This window comes from Trichomycterus rosablanca, chromosome 6 (assembly GCF_030014385.1).
Source record: "Trichomycterus rosablanca isolate fTriRos1 chromosome 6, fTriRos1.hap1, whole genome shotgun sequence".
Classification (NCBI taxonomy): domain Eukaryota; kingdom Metazoa; phylum Chordata; class Actinopteri; order Siluriformes; family Trichomycteridae; genus Trichomycterus; species Trichomycterus rosablanca.
Window position 1 is genome coordinate 39,493,158 of NC_085993.1, and position 18,212 is coordinate 39,511,369.

The window sequence follows — 18,212 nt, forward strand, 5'->3', positions numbered from 1 at the left end:
ACCAAAAAAAAAGAAATGTACACATTATTTATATGTATTTAAAGTGCATCTTGTACTAGCTGTTGACTAGCTTTAGAAAATCCATGACCTATCTAGTTTTTTTCTTAAAAAAAGTAAAAATTGTCATTACCGCAACACGTCATTACCAACACATAATGACATTTTGCTATGCCACTTCGCAAATAAATATGAAATATTAAAATTTTATATAAGCTCAATTGTAGCCATCATTAAGTCTTTGCTCTAGCATTATCTTGACATAATTAAAACTAAATTATTCCTCATTTTATTTTTCACAAGTTAAGATGGTCAAAAGAGCCCGCAATTGAAGAATCACCCATTTGCATGATTTTTTAATTGAGGGCTCTGATGGACTCACAACTTCATTCTTCACTCACAAATTCTTCATAAATATACAAAAAGAATCATGACAGAAAATGACTTTACCCTTCTTTATTAATAACATACTTTTTATGTGTTTATATGTGAGTTTATGTATGTCCTTGTTGATTCATTAAAATATGTCCCTGACCATTCCATTTACTTATATTTTCCTTCATGATGTGTAATGCTTCACTGCAGTAGTATTTGCAGTATTAAAATTTCTGATAGAATGGTCTAATCTAGCTTTAACCAGCAACTTCACCTAAATCCACATTAGTTAATAAACATGACTTATTTGAAAACTCTGTGTGTACTTTATTTGTTAAAGTTGATTTTCCACACTGAATAAACACATGACACATTCTGACCTTTGGGTTTGGGACTGATTTTGGATTAGCTTTTCCATGCTTGAGTAACACTCATAAACAAACACACAAGGTTTCAGTAGAATATAATGTATATATGTTTTTGGCACTCTTGGTAAAATACTTACTCTAACTGTAAATGTACAATATAATTAAAGTACATTTTTAATCTACTGTTCAGGTGTAGACATAACATGTTAGATTATAATTAGTTTTCTGGTATAGGAAGTTCTATGGTGTAATTTATCTTAAGTAAACCATTAGCTAGGAAAATGTCCAGTTGAAACTCCCACTGTGTACAAGATTTTATGACCCAAAACACACAAATTCAGTATTTTGAGGACAAATATGTTTTATTTATTCATTTACTCTCAGAATTTATTCATTTAGTTTCACAATCTAAAGGTACTTTGTCATTTATCTCTTTTATAAGTTTATGTAAACTTGTGACTTTATATGTTTTTTTTTTTAAATCTTTTTTTTTTATTCATATTTGTAGTTGGAGGGGGTAGAGTGTGTAACCAGTCAATAATTCAGAAATGTTCAAGTGCTGGTAAATGACGCTGAAACCATTCCTCCATCACCCTCCTCTTTTTGTTTTACACAAAATCCCCCAGACAGCAAAGAAAAGAGCCTGTAGTCAGCGTTAGTAAACCACACACATAGATGCAAACTCTCTCTATAGGAATGAGGTCGATTCTCCAGCTGCTGCTGCTCTGTCTTGCTTTTGTCGCCGTCACACAAAGCAGTGGTAATGTATTTTATTTAATACAAATTAAAGTATACAGTACAGTTAGATACAATAGTGAGAGTAAGCAAAATGCATTATGCTTAAATGTTGTCTTATGGTGTACTTAATTTCTAGTAGATGTACAGAATTTAGCAGATGAGTTTAACCAAAAAGTGGTACAGACATGCTTTGTAACTTCATTGAAAACATTTTCTTATTTTAGGACAAATTTACAGTCAAATTGCACTAGAAATCTAAAGCTGCAGTACAGAACTTTTTGTGCTTTGGGAAATATGCAAGTTCCTTGTGAAAGAACATGTTATAAAGTGTTAAAAATCTATTTAACTAATCTTATTTGTTCAGTCTTAGTGGTCAAGAATGAAACTAACTGGTTGAAGATATTTAGAAAGATGGCACAACCTTGCTAAAACATAAAACACAGAGCTCACACAGCCCTGTTTATTTATTATTTAATTATTTATTACAATTTTAACGTCATGTCTTACACTCTTTGGTTACATTCATGACAGAAACGGTAGCTACTCGTTACACAAGATTCATCAGTTCACAAGTTTAATAGCAAACACAGTCATGGACAATTTTGTATCTCTAATTCACCTCACTTGAATGTCTTTGGACTGTGGGAGAAAAACGGAACTCCCGGAGGAAACCCACACAGACACGGGGGGAACATGTACACTTCACACAGATAAGACCTAGACCGCCCCACCTGGGGATCAAACCCAGGACCTTCTTGCTGTGAGGTGGCAGTGCACCCTGTTTATTCAAAACCTGAATATACAGAGGACCAGCTAGCCAAATCTTCAACGAGGCTGCTGACATACATGGAGAGTGGCTACAGTAAAGGCTATTAGATTTAGCAAGACAAGCCAACCAAGATTCTGAAGCACTGGTGGATTGCAAGCTGCGTCTAGGATTTGGTTTGGCTCACTCACATAGTTCGTCCTGGTTAATTAGTGTAATGCAGCCACAGTGTAGTAATTGGGAGCATGTCTAGAAACCCTGTAGCATTTTAAAGGTACTTGATGTTACAGGCTAATCCCTGGAACATTTAGTATGCTGGATTATTGGACTCAACTAAGTGCAACAGACATGAGTTGTTCAAAGTTCTAAGTTATCACATTAGCCAATAAATCTGAGTTGTTGACTTAGTGCAGAACTATTTTGGAGTGTTGAATAGTCTCAGTCTGTTTAGTGCATTTTACAAAGCAATTAAAATTATGGTTGGTTTGTTTATTAGGATTTTAACATCATGGTTTACACTTTTGGTTACATTCATGACAAGAACGGTAGTTACTCATTACACAAGATTAATCACTTCTTAAGGTTATGTCAAACACAGTCTTGGACAATTTTGTGTCTCCAATACTGTGGACTGTGGGAGGAAACCGGAGCACCTGGAGGAAACCCATGCGGACACAGGGAGAACATGCAAACTCCACACAGAAAAAACCCGGACCACCCCACCTGGGGATCGAACACAGGACTTTCTTGCTGTGAGGCAACAGTGCTACCCACTTAGCCACCCTAAGTGCCACTCTAAAGTTATGGTGTAAAGGTTTATGAGACAGCTTTTTTTTCTCCCAGAGTAACCCACATGACAATGTAGTTATTTTTTAATTTAGCCTTTGACAAAACTTGCATACTGCAGCTTTAAAATTCACATTTTGTTAAAACAAACATAAATTTTTAACTATAAAATAATGAGATTAATCTGATTGGCACTTAGGTGCTGCAGAGGTTTAGCTCAGTATGTGATACTGATCCCTAAGAGAATCCACCTTGTGTAGGTGAAAAGAAGCGGTTGGCAACTGCACAAATGTCAGAGGGAGTGTGTGTTAGGTACGGCCCTCCTCAATCAGGGTAGGGGTCTGCAGCAGTGGAGGAGAGATATAACCAGAGTAATTGGATATGACACCAGATTGATGAGCTTTAATTTTTAATTATATTTTTCAATTACAGTTGTTTATTTTACGTTTGGTTGTGTTGTGTGTATTGCAGTGTGTCCTCGGCCTCCTCAGGAGAAAGGTTCAGAACTGAATGGGGGGCATATGTTTTTCGAGCCGGGTACGGAGGTAACCCTGTCTTGCATGCAGGGCTTTACCAGCTCCGGAGGCTCACGCAAAATTACCTGCAAGAAAAATGGACATTGGACCGAGCGCGAGCTGAAGTGCTCACGTAAGATATAATACACACTCATCCTAATGGTATAAACACTCTAGTCACCTAGTAAATTAGCCAAATTTCGTTATCTACCAAATTTAGTTATCGTGTTTATGCATTATTCCTGGACTGTTGCCCAACTTTTGTGCAGACACTTAACTTGATATTCTTCATATTCTTAATTTTTTTTGCTGGAAACACTTGGTCTATAGAGACTAACCCCTATCTTAGTGTTCCTGGGATTTCAGATAAAATATGGTTTGCCCAGATCTGACTGAACTGGACACCCTACATTTTAAAAAAGTGGCTCCGTAAGTAGAAGTAACTTTATAATTAAAAGTTATAAAGAAAGCACCCAAAACCTGCCCTCAAAAAATAAATAAGTGCCTATGTGGCACACCAGTGCTGAGATTCTGAACATCCTGGTTTGAATCTGAGCTCTGCTACCGGTCGGCTGGGCACCATCTAGCGGGCACAATTGGCAGTGCCTACAGCTGACAAAATTGGCCATTGAGTCTGCTGGTTGGGAAAAGACCGGACTCAGTCTGTGGGGTCTTCAAATGTTGTGCAAGAACCCTGGTTGGCAGATCGAGGTGCATGTGCAGAAGTGGAGGAGCCTCATGTGCAAATACATCAAGGTATGGGTAAAAAAGAAGGGGTCAAGGGACTGCGCAGGCATCAGAGGGGGCGTGGAGCAGGTGAATACATCCTCCTCGAACACAATTGGGATTACCAGCAGCGGAAGACTAATTGGCTATGCTAAATCGGGAGAAAAAGGGAGAAAATGCATAAATATTATAAATAAACAAATAAATATGTGAATAAATGAAATAATTAAAACTACTTACAGATCAAGACAGTAAATAGTGCTAAACAAGTAAAAAACATAATGAATTAATTTTATTTGACAATTTAAATTTTGCTATTTTTATCAGTGGAAATAAAAATTCTGCAGTTTTTATTCAGTTGAATAAATGACCATAAACATTATTATAATACTGAGAGTCAGTCAGTTTCTTGGTATAGTATGTGATATCCACATTGACACACATTTACACAGAGTAACTTCTATTATTAATAACTTTGCTACTATGAAGCTGACACTTAAATTGTCCAGATATACAGTCTAAAAATCGTATTAATTTTGGACCCGCTGGCTCTGTAGATCCACAGTCATAACAGACCTTGCTGTGATTTTTTCAAAGGCAATGTAAACACTGACTTTTCTAGTTCTCTCAAAGTTGACATGAGCAGTTAGGTACAGAGTACACTCAATCTGTCTGCCACATGTTCTATGTTCTAAGTTTTATATTGATTATAAAAGATCAGATTTAATCACTGATTGGTTAATGTTTATCTTTGTTTTTTCCTACAGCAAGGCGATGTCCTGTACCTGATTCACCAGAGAATGGAAAAGCAAATATTAGCGGGATTGTATACGAAAGCGTCATCACATACTCCTGCAATGAGGGGTGACTGCATTTCTTTTTACATATACATCCATAGCTAACAGCAGTAGTTTCAGAAATCCTGGACTACCATGTTTTATTAAAACAAAACCTTTAAGTACCCTCTGTAAGATCTGTGTTCCTATAGGAGGGGGCGTGTCAGAGTTACACGCAATTACAATTATGTAATTGGATACAACTAGATGGGGAGGGAAATTGGGAAAATGCAAAAAAAAAAAAAAAAAAAAAAACACAGTGAAACTGTCTGAGATTGTGACAGTTCGGGACCAAAATAATTCTAGCATCAAAAAGGCTATATCCTAGCCTTCTTTCACAGATATGGCCACTTGTATTTGTTATGTGTCCGTTCAGGCCTTGCCAAGAAAAGTAATAAAATGGATGATAAATGTAGCCAGTAATAATGTAAAAATGTGTTTTGTAAAATGCTATAATTTGTGATTTGATAATTCTCTTCAACCTTTATTTTTATATTCCATGTACAGTGTATCACAAAAGTGAGTACACCCCTCACATTTCTGCAAATATTTTATTATATCTTTTCATGGGACAACACTATAGAAATAAAACTTGGATATAAGTTAGAGTAGTCAGTGTACAACTTGTATAGCAGTGTAGATTTACTGTCTTCTGAAAATAACTCAACACACAGCCATTAATGTTTAAATAGCTGGCAACATAAGTGAGTACACCCCACAGTGAACATGTCCAAATTGTGCCCAAAGTGTCAATATTTTGTGTGACCACCATTATTATCCAGCACTGCCTTAACCCTCCTGGGCATGGAATTCACCAGAGCTGCACAGGTTGCTACTGGAATCCTCTTCCACTCCTCCATGATGACATCACGGAGCTGGTGGATGTTAGACACCTTGAACTCCTCCACCTTCCACTTGAGGATGCGCCACAGGTGCAAAACTGCCATGAGGCCCAGTTTTCGAAGGGAGGGGATCATGCTCTGTTTCAGAATGTCACAGTACATGTTGGAATTCATGTTTCCCTCAATGAACTGCAGCTCCCCAGTGCCAGCAAAACTCATGCAGCCCAAGACCATGATGCTACCACCACCATGCTTGACTGTAGGCAAGATACAGTTGTCTTGGTACTTCTCACTAGGGCGCCGCCACACATGCTGGACACCATCTGAGGCAAACAAGTTTATCTTGGTCTCGTCAGACCACAGGGCATTCCAGTAATCCATGTTCTTGGACTGCTTGTCTACAGCAAACTGTTTGCGGGCTTTCTTGTGCGTCAGCTTCCTTCGTCTTCAACCATGCAGACCGAGTTGATGCAGTGTGCGGCGTATGGTCTGAGCACTGACAGGCTGACCTCCCACGTCTTCAACCTCTGCAGCAATGCTGGCAGCACTCATGTGTCTATTTTTTAAAGCCAACCTCTGGATATGACGCCGAACACGTGGACTCAACTTCTTTGGTCGACCCTGGCGAAGCCTGTTCCGAGTGGAACCTGTCCTGGAAAACGGCTGTATGACCTTGGCCACCATGCTGTAGCTCAGTTTCAGGGTGTTAGCAATCTTCTTATAGCCTAGGCCATCTTTGTGGAGAGCAACAATTCTATTTCTCACATCCTCAGAGAGTTATTTGCCATGAGGTGCCATGTTGAATATCCAGTGGCCAGTATGAGAGAATTGTACCCAAAACACCAAATTTAACAGCCCTGCTCCCCATTTACACCTGGGACCTTGACACATGACACCAGGGAGGGACAACGACACATTTGGGCACAATTTGGACATGTTCACTGTGGGGTGTACTCACTTATGTTGCCAGCTATTTAGACATTAATGACTGTGTGTTGAGTTATTTTCAGAAGACAGTAAATCTACACTGCTATTCAAGCTGTACACTGACTACTCTAAGTTATATCCAAGTTTCATGTCTATAGTGTTGTCCCATGAAAAGATATAATGAAATATTTGCAGAAATGTGAGGGGTGTACTCACTTTTGTGATACACTGTATGTGTATTTTCCTTTTTGTGCAATCCTAGTCATATCCAGTTACCCAGTAGTATTCTTCCACCAACTTTGCATACCCCTAACCTCACCTAAGAAACCCCTAACCTAAGAAAAGCCCAACCAATGTTCACAGTTGCAGAGAAGTTTCCACTTCTTTTTATTTTGCCAGAGACGGGTTTACATGGAGAGCAGCACTGCGTATGTCTAGTCACACACTGCTTAACATTATTGACCTTTGTGCAGGCTTCTTCAACCAGCCAGCAAAGCTGAATTGCAGCAGTATTGAGGAACTCCTCTGACCATTTCTCTTGAAGACATAGCCAGTTGTATCTGTGTGGGCGCCAGACTAGTGGATAGGACAGCTGAGATTTGAACTTGGATCTCAGTGGTGATGTGAACATATTGCACAAGATTTAAGAAGTGAAACATGAAAAGAGAACAAGTTGGAGTATTTTTACTCAGAAAAGTGCACAGCAAACTGTTGTCAGCAGACACAGGAGATGATTAAGTAATTTCTTGTCTGGCCATCTCATATGAGCCGTTCATGACCCCTCTCACACATTCAAGCATGTGTTTCATCTCATTTGAAAGGTCATGCACTGTCTATGCCTCCTTTTTACTATAAACTTTTATATTCTTAGTCACAAGCATATTTTAAGCCTTTTTTCAAGCAATGGTGAGTGAATAATACTGTACCTTTCTCTACACATGCTCTGCTGCTTTTATTTCTTTGTTTAGGTTCATCTTGTATGGTGCCAATTCCAGCGAATGCTTACAAACAGGCAAATGGAGTAAACCTAAGCCACAGTGCCAATGTATGTTAGCACCTATCAAAATCATTTTACTCCTGACATTCTGCATCACATTCTAATATGTTTTCTGTTTTTTCCCCCAGCTGTTACATGTAATCTTCCTGATATTCCACAATTTGCCAAAATAGTGTATGACAAACTGTTCAAGGATGATACTGTAGAATTTGGGTCAGGAGGAACCTATCATTGTTTGCCCCCAATGGTTCTAGTTGGAAATAAGAGAGCAATTTGCCAGGCCGATGGAAAGTGGACTGAACCGCCAGAGTGCAAACGTGAGTGCTAAATATTTTGTCTAGTGGTTAAAAAAACCTGGAGCCTATCCCAGCTTTTCAATGGGCACACAAGGCAGACACACACACACACACTCACCTATAGGGCAATGTAGTGTCTCCAATCAATCTGACTGCATGTCTTTGGACTGTGGGAGGAAACCGGAGCTCCTGGAGGAAACCCACGCAGACACATGGAGAACATGCAAACTCCGCACAGAAAGGACCCGGACCGCCTCGCTTGGGGATCGAACACAGGACCTTCTTGCTGTGTGGCGACAGTGCTACCCACTTAGCCACTGTGCTGCCCTCTACATAAAGCATTTTTTCCTTATTGGTATCTACAATTCAATGTTTAAAAATTTTAAATGTTTAAAGGTTTGCAACTGTGCTTTTTAAGACTAAAGAAATGGAACTTCTTTTTTCACAAATTTGATGTTAATTCTTTAGTTTTACAACATTTGTTTAACCAAATATGTTGTTTTTTAGCACATACTCTTTAATATTTTCCATATGGTCTTGATAATGTTGAGGTCAGGACTTGCCATTTCAATTTCACTTGTCCCAAAAGTGTTTTGATATGTGTTTTGGATCATTGACTCAGTGGACCACCCAATACTACTATAATACCATGCTTGACAGTAGGTACAGTATTGCTGGATCTAAATTCATTCTTTTTATTATTTAGCCAGCTAACTTAATATTTCCTTCATCTGATTACAAAACTTCAGTCAGATCAGGGTGCTTTTGCTTACATGACAGTATTTAAGTCCACTACAATGTAAAGCTTGTGTGATTCTGGACACTGACACTGTTGGTGGTTCTTGGTTGACCATAATTTGACAGTTTGTTTGCTGTAAAACAAATAACATGACTGTTTGACTTTAATAGTAAAGTTAAGACTAGTAAGATTTATATTCCTTAAGGCTGGCTGTGTTCAGTAAGCTAAATGGCTTTTCAGTTCATGTTGGTGAGACAGGTACAGGAAGCCAGTGAAATTGGGTTGATTAATTTTAGGACAATGACGCCTGCCTACAAATCCAACAATAAACCAGCCCCAACCTACCTTATAACAGGGTTTTTAACCTTGGACATGCGCCCCCTTCCGTGTGCCGACCTCGAACTTCACTCACTTATAGCGATATTGTCAACTGAGCACATCTCCCACTATACATTTCTCTTAAAGACACACACACACACACACACGTCCTATAACAGCAGTCATTGTTTTAGTCACTGATTTATCTTCACTGTTAGTCCTATTTTTAAGTTTTGCTAGCCAACTGTCCTTTTTTCAGACTGAGCTGAAATATGTGTCCTATTGGTGAAAAATAAATTGCTTTAGTTTTAGAAGTAAAAAAATCTCGTAATGTGTTGCCCCCCTGGACAGGTACTCTACAGGTTGAAAACCACTGCCTAAAGAGCGCTAATCAAACCCCTGTTTTTTACCTTGTCCCCTTCGAGTCACAAGTTGGGCTCATTTTATCATTAAGGCTGTCAGTCTGAAGAGTCGAGACTCTTTCTGTCTTCGAAAAACCACTAAAAACCCACTTTTTTTTACTAAGTACTTAAATACAAAACAACCTTGCACTTACGTCTTGTTCTCTGTCTTCAGTTGAAAAAAACATTTCTATCTATGACATGGTTTCAGTAGATTTGTGCAGTGGTGTATAAAGTACCGGAAGGCCGTACTTGAGTAAAAGTACAAGTATCTTACCAGAAATTTACTTTGATAGAAGTATAAGTCACCTTTTAAAATATTACTTGAGTAAAAGTCTAAAAGTATCTGATGTTTAATGTACTTAAGTATCAAAAGTAATTTGATATTAAATGTACTTAAGTATTAAAAGTAGAAGTAAAAGTAAATGCTGTTAGTATAAACTGAAGCGGTCATTTTAAATATAAAGATTGTTCTTTTAAGCCTGTAAACCACCTTAACAATTAACCTGTTTTCTTCCTTTCATCTGAACATGATTTGTGCCAATTCATGATCATAATCAACTGTTGACATCACCTGTTTGAAATCATGACATTATTTAGTTGTTTTTTTAAAACTTATTACTAGCCCTAAATGTTCCTGTTCCAACGTTTTTAGAATGTGAGTCGATGTAAATGTAAGAAACACTGCATCTATTTTATTTGCAATTTCTATACTGTCCCATTTTTTTTATTTGGGTAGTATATTTCAATAACAAAAAAATAATTTTGGCATAATTAATTTAAAGCAAAACTTTTGTGGCACTTTTATCCCTTTAATGATCTGTTTAACCATTATTTTAAATCAAAATATTTGAGTAAAATAAGCTGTATTTAAATAATATTCTTTGGGGCCGTATCTACTCACTGAATGGCATGTGTTAAACTAAAAAAATATTGGTATTCTTACTTTAAGAAAACACCATTTCTAACTTGAAGCCAACAGCTGAAAAATCATGAATAATAAGTTGGATAAGTTGAGTTCTTGTTGAGATCATTAAAGGTTAAAGATGTGCTGCATGTTCCTCAGCACCATGAATCTCTCCTCTGCCGGTCTAATACAGAAGTTATCTGAGGAAATATTTGTCCGTAGGTGAGTTTTTAAAAATAATGGACGTGTCTTCATGAGTTTTGCAGTCAATGAATTCCAAACAAATTTAGTGAAACGTTTTATTTGTGGTTCGAATGTAATCGGTAAAAATGGTAGGTGGATATCTGAACAATGTTAATGCTAATAATATTTAAAAAACGCTGATGCTGCAGCTTTACTTTGTTAATCATTGTTAACTTACATCAGTGTGTTGGAGCTTCTGAAATCTCCATATTTGCGTGTCTTTGGGTGAACGACGCACTTTTAGAACACTCAGCTAGCGTTTAGAGAACGTTTGCACATGCGCATTAATGTGTTTAACCACCGTCTAACTCACAAGCGCAGATTCACCAAACCAGCGTGCAGTCCGTCACACATCTTACATCATTTAACTTTCATTCTGTAGTAACGAGTAACGAATTTACATACAGCGAATGTAATGGAGTAAAAGTACAAAATTTCTTTAGAAAATGTAGTGGAGTAAAAGTGAAAGTTGCCGAAAATTTGTATACTCCAGTAAAGTACTTCAAAAAACTACTTAAGTACTGTAACGAAGTATTATTACTTCGTTACTATACACCACTGGATTTGTGTTCTCTATTTGTACAAGAGTAAGTATATGTTCACTAAGGAAACACTTCTGTAAGTCGCTCTGGATAAGAACCTCTGCTAAATGCTATAAAATGTAAAGGAAAAATGTAAATATAAAATGTAAATGTGGTCATCAGGATTTCAGTGTCCTTTGTGTAATATTATGTTTTGCAATAACAGAGGTATAATGTAATTTTTGATACTGCAGCCCATTAATCTACTAATCTCTATTTTATCTCTCCTGCAGTGGTGACGTGTCCTCCACCAGTCCCTATAGATAATGGTTTTCTGTCTTTTGCTGAGAATCGAGAGCATGGCTATAGGGAGAAAGTAAGATACGGCTGTATGGAAACCTACATCCTTGATGGATCTCTGGAGGTGGAGTGTGCAGATACTGGATTATGGGACACATTACCTACATGTAGAGGTACCCGCTGTCAGTCATAACATTATGACCACCTTCCTAATATTGTGTTGGTCCCCCTTTTGCTGCCCCATACGCAACAAACTGTGATGCACTGTGTACTCTGACACCTTTCTATCAGAACCAGCATTACTGTCTTCAGCAATTTGAGTTACAGTAGTAGTTGGATCGGACCACACTGGCCAGCCTTCGCTCCCCATTTGCATCAATGTGTCTTGGCCACCCATGACCCTGTTGCTGGTTTACCACTGTTCCTTCCTTGGACCACTTTTGATAGATACTGACCACTGCAGAAACACCCCACAAGAGCTGCAGTTTTGGAGATGCTCTGACCCAGCCAGCCAGTCTAGCCATCACAATTTGGCCCTCGGCCCATTTTTTTGCTTTTGACACAACTCAACTTTGAGGATAAAATGTTCACTTGCTGCCTAATATATCACACCCACTAACAGGTGCCGGGATGAAGAGATAATCAGTGGAAACTAATTTAAATGTAAATGTTATGGTCTTACAAGTCAAAATTCAATAGTGGTTACGGTCTTCACTAGTACAAGTCAATGTTCAATAGTGCTCTTCTACATGGGTTGGGTAATCTAAATAATATATTAATATAAAGGAGCTAAAAAGAATCCTGACCACCATTTGCCTCCAGAACAGCCTTAATCTTTTCTTAGACTCTTCTTCTTCTTCCTCGGCCTTTGTCCTGTTCAGTTGCGGGGTCGGCTCTCAGCGGATCATGATCATTGATTTGGCACAATTTTTACGCCAGATGCCCTTCCTGACACAACCCTCCCTATTTTATCCGGGCTTAGAACCGACACTACAATGCACTGGTTTGTGCATCTAGCGGCTAGGTATTTATAGGACAATTCAGTGTTTCCAATTAGCCTGGTGGCATGTTTTTGGACTGTGGGAGGAAACCGGAGCACCCGGAGAAAACCCACGCGGACAACATGCAAACTCCACACAGAAAGGACCCGAACCGCCCCATCTGGGGATCGAACCCAGGACCTTCTTGCTGTGAGGCGACAGTGCTACCCACTAAGCCACCATGCCGCCCTTAATCTTTTTTTAGACTGTTCTCTGTAAATTCTTGAACGGTTCATGGCTCTTAAGGAAATAGTTTTTCCTGTTGGTTAAGGGATAAAGTTTGTGGGAGAATACTTTAGAGTCTGTTATTCAGAACTTTCTTTTGAATTTTAGTGATATTTGGTGATTAGGGAACCACTGGATGTTCTTAACTTCAACATGGGATGTGAGAGCAAAGGTGTTCATAACAAAATTACTAATGAGTGTATCTATAATAATTAAACATATAATAATGTTTTTTTTTAGCTCCCTGCAAAGTGGACATTGAGCGGGGACGCGTTGTTTACAAAAACCGGAAGTACTGGATTGAAGATTTTAAACACAATGTTTTGCATGGAGAGGAGGTCATTGTTTACTGTCTAAATAAACAGAAGAAATGTGGATATCCTGTTACCATGCAGTGTAATGATGGGGTCATGAACACACCCAATTGCTATGACGGTACGGTATCACTAATTACTGTATTATTATTTATTTACATAATGAAAAAGAATAAGAATAAGAAAATAAAAAATAAAAAATAATTTCTTATTTTACTTAATAGTGACAAAGGGTAGTTATAATACCCAAAACATCATTAAAACAAAAAAATATTAACATTTTAAATTAACTTTTAAATAAACATTTACTACTGGCTCTACTGGCCCTTTTATAATAACTGCCAGATAGATAGATAGATGGATGGATGGATGGATGGATGGATGGATGGATGGATAGATAGATAGATAGATAGATAGATAGATAGATGGATGGATGGATGGATGGATGGATGGATGGATGGATGGATGGATGGATGGATGGATGGATGGATGGAAGGAAGGAAGGATGGATGGATGGATGGATGGATGGATGGATGGATGGAAGAAAGGATGGATGGATGGATGGATGGATTGGTGGATGGATTGGTGGACGGATCTACTGGCCCTTTTATAATAACTGCCAGATAGATAGATAGATGGATGGATGGATGGATGGATCGATAGATAGATAGATAGATAGATAGATAGATGGATGGATGGATGGATGGATGGATGGATGGATGGATGGATGGATGGATGGATGGATGGAAGGAAGGAAGGATGGATGGATGGATGGATGGATGGATGGATGGATGGATGGATGGATGGAAGGAAGGAAGAAAGGATGGATGGATGGATGGATGGATGGATGGATTGGTGGATGGATTGGTGGACGGATGGACGGACGGACAGACAGATGGGATAGATAGATAGATAGATAGATAGATAGATAGATAGATAGATAGATAGATAGATAGATAGATAGATAGATAGATACTTTATTGATCCCAAAGGAAATTAAAGTCCCAGTGGCATTATACATCAATCAATGACACACTATAAAAATTCAACAATATAAATTGAAAAAAAAAACCAGCACAAACATAACAACCAAGATTAAAAGTAACCTGAGTTTTACATATATTGCCTAACTACAGTGCAGTTATTAATGATGAAGAAGGATTTGAGTAAAAAATGAATGAGTGAAAGTAAAAGTGCAGGAAAGTGCAGTTCCAAGTATACAGCATATGGTACAGATAAATATAGATTAAATATTAAACAGTAACGTGATAAGTGACGAGTATTGCACATTGAATTAGGCCAATATAGCCATATCTATATATACATCAACATACATACAAGTGTATGAATATACTTAAGTACACATACTGTATATACATGTGGCTACACGTAGGGCTCTCAGTCCTTAGCTATCGCCAGCTGTCCCCGAATGTTGGAGTTGTAGAGTCTAATTTGCTCTGGGGACAAAGAACCTCTTTAATCTGTCCGTGGACCAGCTCAGCTGTCACTGAACATACTACTGTGTTCTATGATAACTGTGTGCAGGGCGTGGCTCTCATTGTCCATGATGGAGTGAAGTTTGCTTACTCCTTCTTTCAGCCACAGTCACATAGAGTTCTGCATAGAGTTTCAGGTCACATTTGTTGATCCAGCAGCGGACTGTTTTACGTGACAACGGTTTTCCAAAGTACTCCCCAGCCCATGTAGCTATATTTATCACAGTAGTATGACAGTTTCTAATGAGCTGAACAGTGGTTTCTGGCCTTGCCCTACATAGAAAGAGATTTCTTAAGATTCCCTAGATCTTTTAACAATAATGTAGATAGTCAAATACCTAAATTATTTGTTTACATTATTAATTATTATCTTTCACTGAGAAATTATCTTTTTAAACTGATTGACCATTTTCTCACAAAGTTTGGCACAACATGCTAAGCAACGACCAATCTTTGCTTGACTATTAAAAAAAAAAACAATCAAGTTGGTCAGTCAAACTATTAAAAGTCATTCAGTTAAACTCTTGTCAGTTAAGTAGAAAATATGACCAAGGGAGTAAATAATTTTTACTGCACTGCCAATATTGTCTTTTTCACACCCATGTTTATTTGATATCCTGGAAACACAAAATGGCTCAAGTAAAAAAAAAAAAACAATGTTTTCTAGGAACTGTATAGTTCTGGTCATGTCTGCATGAAGTGACCACACCATCCAAAGTCCCGAGCAGAGCCACAACTTCACATCTGAAACTACATATCTGATGGTCCAAAGTGAAAAACAAACATACATGCAATGAGTAATCAAGAACTCTATTGTACTTAGTAAGACTATGCAAGAATGCTGTAGGTCCTAGACTTGCTATGATAGAGCCTCAGTGCTTTTATTGCTAAAGTTTGAACCCACTGTAACCATCAAATTAACCAGTGCATGTTAATAACTGTAGTTCATAGCTGACGTTAACTAAGAAGTAGCATCCAAAACCAAAACACACCAGTGGCAGTCAGCATATGCCAATGCACACTCAACCACAAAACTAAACCCTTCATTAATCTTTACTGATAATACTGTATAGTAGTAGTGTGTGTACCGCAGTATGTACTCCTACCGCCAAAAAACATGCCAGCATTGCACGGCTACTGCGGAATTATTCGTAGATGTGAATATATGACTGATCAGTTAATGTCTTCCCACATTATATCCTGTTTTCCCAGAATAGGCTTCTGAACCATCCCAGTCCTGAGCAGGATTAAGCAGTCACTAAAAATAAGTTGATGTATGTCTGATGAATAATGTATATGTAGAATGAAATTAATTTTACATATTGTTTCATTTTGCACAGAACCCAGTGCTGTCACGTATAACGTACGTTCAGGCTCGCTGCCGTCTGAAATAGACAAGTGCACCTAAAAACTGAAAGAAGATCAAGGAGACAAGATGAGGAAACCATGCCTTAAAACTGCATAAGGAAATTACAGAAAATGTCTTAACTGTATCAGAATACAGCACATTGATGTTACATGTCTTAAAGATGAGAAATAAAGGTTTTTATTTGCATTTCCAGATTTCCAGATGAAATATTAATTATGGTCTGATTACCTAATAAATAGTCAGCACCCTTGATAAAAAGCTTTTGTTTTTATTTAGTTTCATTTCAGAAAATAGGAAATATTGACTTATGACTCTTTATTTTTTTTCTGCAGAGCTAGATTTTGCTTTAAATGAAGTCTTTAGCAGCTGAATGGCACAGCAAACGAACAAAAAAAATAAATGATGTATTTTAAACTAGCAGGAATGTTTTAATACTACTATATCATAATTATTCAATACAAATATGAATACCTTCTTACCTTTTACCTACTGTCATTGTACAAGTACAACATGATTTAGTGTGCTCTGCTCAAATATGAAAAAGGAAGATAGAAAAGAGAATAAATATATACAATGTAGTCCAGTGGTAAAAATAACAAAGCGCAGTGCTTTTATACAAACAGATGACATGCATGAAATATACGTACATGTATGTGCAAGTAAGAGATATAAGGTAGTAGAGGGCTCCACGGGGAGGGAGTTCAGGCTGGAACGTTGTAGTAGTAAATGACAATGCCCCTGGCTGAAAAGTCCCGTATGAGTTGAGATGTGCATTCTGTAAAAAGGAAAATAGTGGTGGGCAGTAGAAGTGCCATCAATTAGTGCAACAGTGATTGATATATACACTGCCTGGCCAAAAAAAAGGTCACCACCTGAATTTAACTAAGCAAATAGGTAAGAGCCTCTCATTTGAATAATTACTGCATGGGTGAGTATGTTTCAGCTGGCAACAAGTTATTTAACCATAACTGATGCAGTGAGTAGCTTCTCATTTGTTAAACAACCATTTCGAAAGACACATCCTGTGGTCGTGGAAAAGATGTTAATCTGTTTCAGAAGGGTCAAATTATTGGCATGCATCAAGCAGAGAAAACATCTAAGGATATTGCTGAAACTACTAAAATCGTGTTAAGAACTGTCCAACACATTATTAAAAAGTGGAAGGACAGTGAGGCTAACCGGCAAAAATGGCTTCAATTTGCAAGGGAGCATAAAGATTGGACTCTGGAGCAATGGAAGAAGGTCATGTGGTCTGATGAGTCCAGATTTACCCTGTTCCAGAGTGATGGGTGCGTCAGGGTAAGAAGAGAGGCGGCTGAAGTGATGCACCCATCATGCCTAGTGCCTACCGTACAAGCCTGTGGGGGCAGTGCTATGATCTGGGGTTGCTGCAGTTGGTCAGGTCTAGGTTCAGCAACGTTATGTGCCCAAAGAATGAGGTCAGCTGACTACCTGAATATACTGAACAACCAGGTTATTCCATCAATGGATTTTTTCTACCCTGATGGCACGGGCATATTCCAAGATGACAATGCCAGGATTCATCGGGCTCGAATTGTGAAAGAGTGGTTCAGGGAGCATGAGACATCATTTTCACACATGGATTGGCCACCACAGAGTCCAGACCTGAACCCCATTGAGAATCTTTGGGATGTGCTGGAGAAGACTTTGCGCAGTGGTCCAAATCTCCCATCATCAGTACAAGATCTTGGGTAAAAATTAATGCAACTCTGGACAGAAATAAATGTTGTGACATTGCAGAAGCTTGTGGAAACGATGCCACAGCGAATACGTGCCGTAATCAAGGCGGTCCAACGAAATATTAGAGTGTGTGACCTTTTTTTTGGCCTGGCAGTGTATTATACTGTATATAAAACCAAAACTAACTAAAGTTGGGTTACAACATGATTAAATCATTAAAAACGTAATAATCAGATAGATAGATAGATAGATAGATAGATAGATAGATAGATAGATAGATAGATAGATAGATAGATAGATAGATAGATAGATAGATAGATAGATAGATAGATAGATAGATAGATACTTTATTGATCCCGAAGGAAATTAGAGAACACTCTTAATCACTCTTAATCAGCTTTAGCTATGATGTGTTATATAAACACAAATGTTGAGAGCTGTCACAAACACTGAGAGAGGAGATCATTTC

The 18,212-nt window shown here is 38.0% G+C and overlaps 1 protein-coding gene across 1 annotated transcript; it reads left to right on the forward strand.

The window, feature by feature from the left end:
- Positions 1-1,389: 1,389 nt before the first annotated feature.
- On the forward strand, positions 1,390-16,300 carry LOC134317117 (beta-2-glycoprotein 1-like). Its single transcript, XM_062997820.1, has 8 exons — positions 1,390-1,500; positions 3,502-3,678; positions 5,039-5,135; positions 7,845-7,921; positions 8,002-8,190; positions 11,592-11,771; positions 13,104-13,298; positions 16,014-16,300. Exons 1-8 carry the CDS (start codon positions 1,416-1,418, stop codon positions 16,079-16,081), a joined length of 1,068 nt encoding a protein of 355 aa, XP_062853890.1. The 5' UTR covers positions 1,390-1,415; the 3' UTR covers positions 16,082-16,300.
- Positions 16,301-18,212: the final 1,912 nt, after the last annotated feature.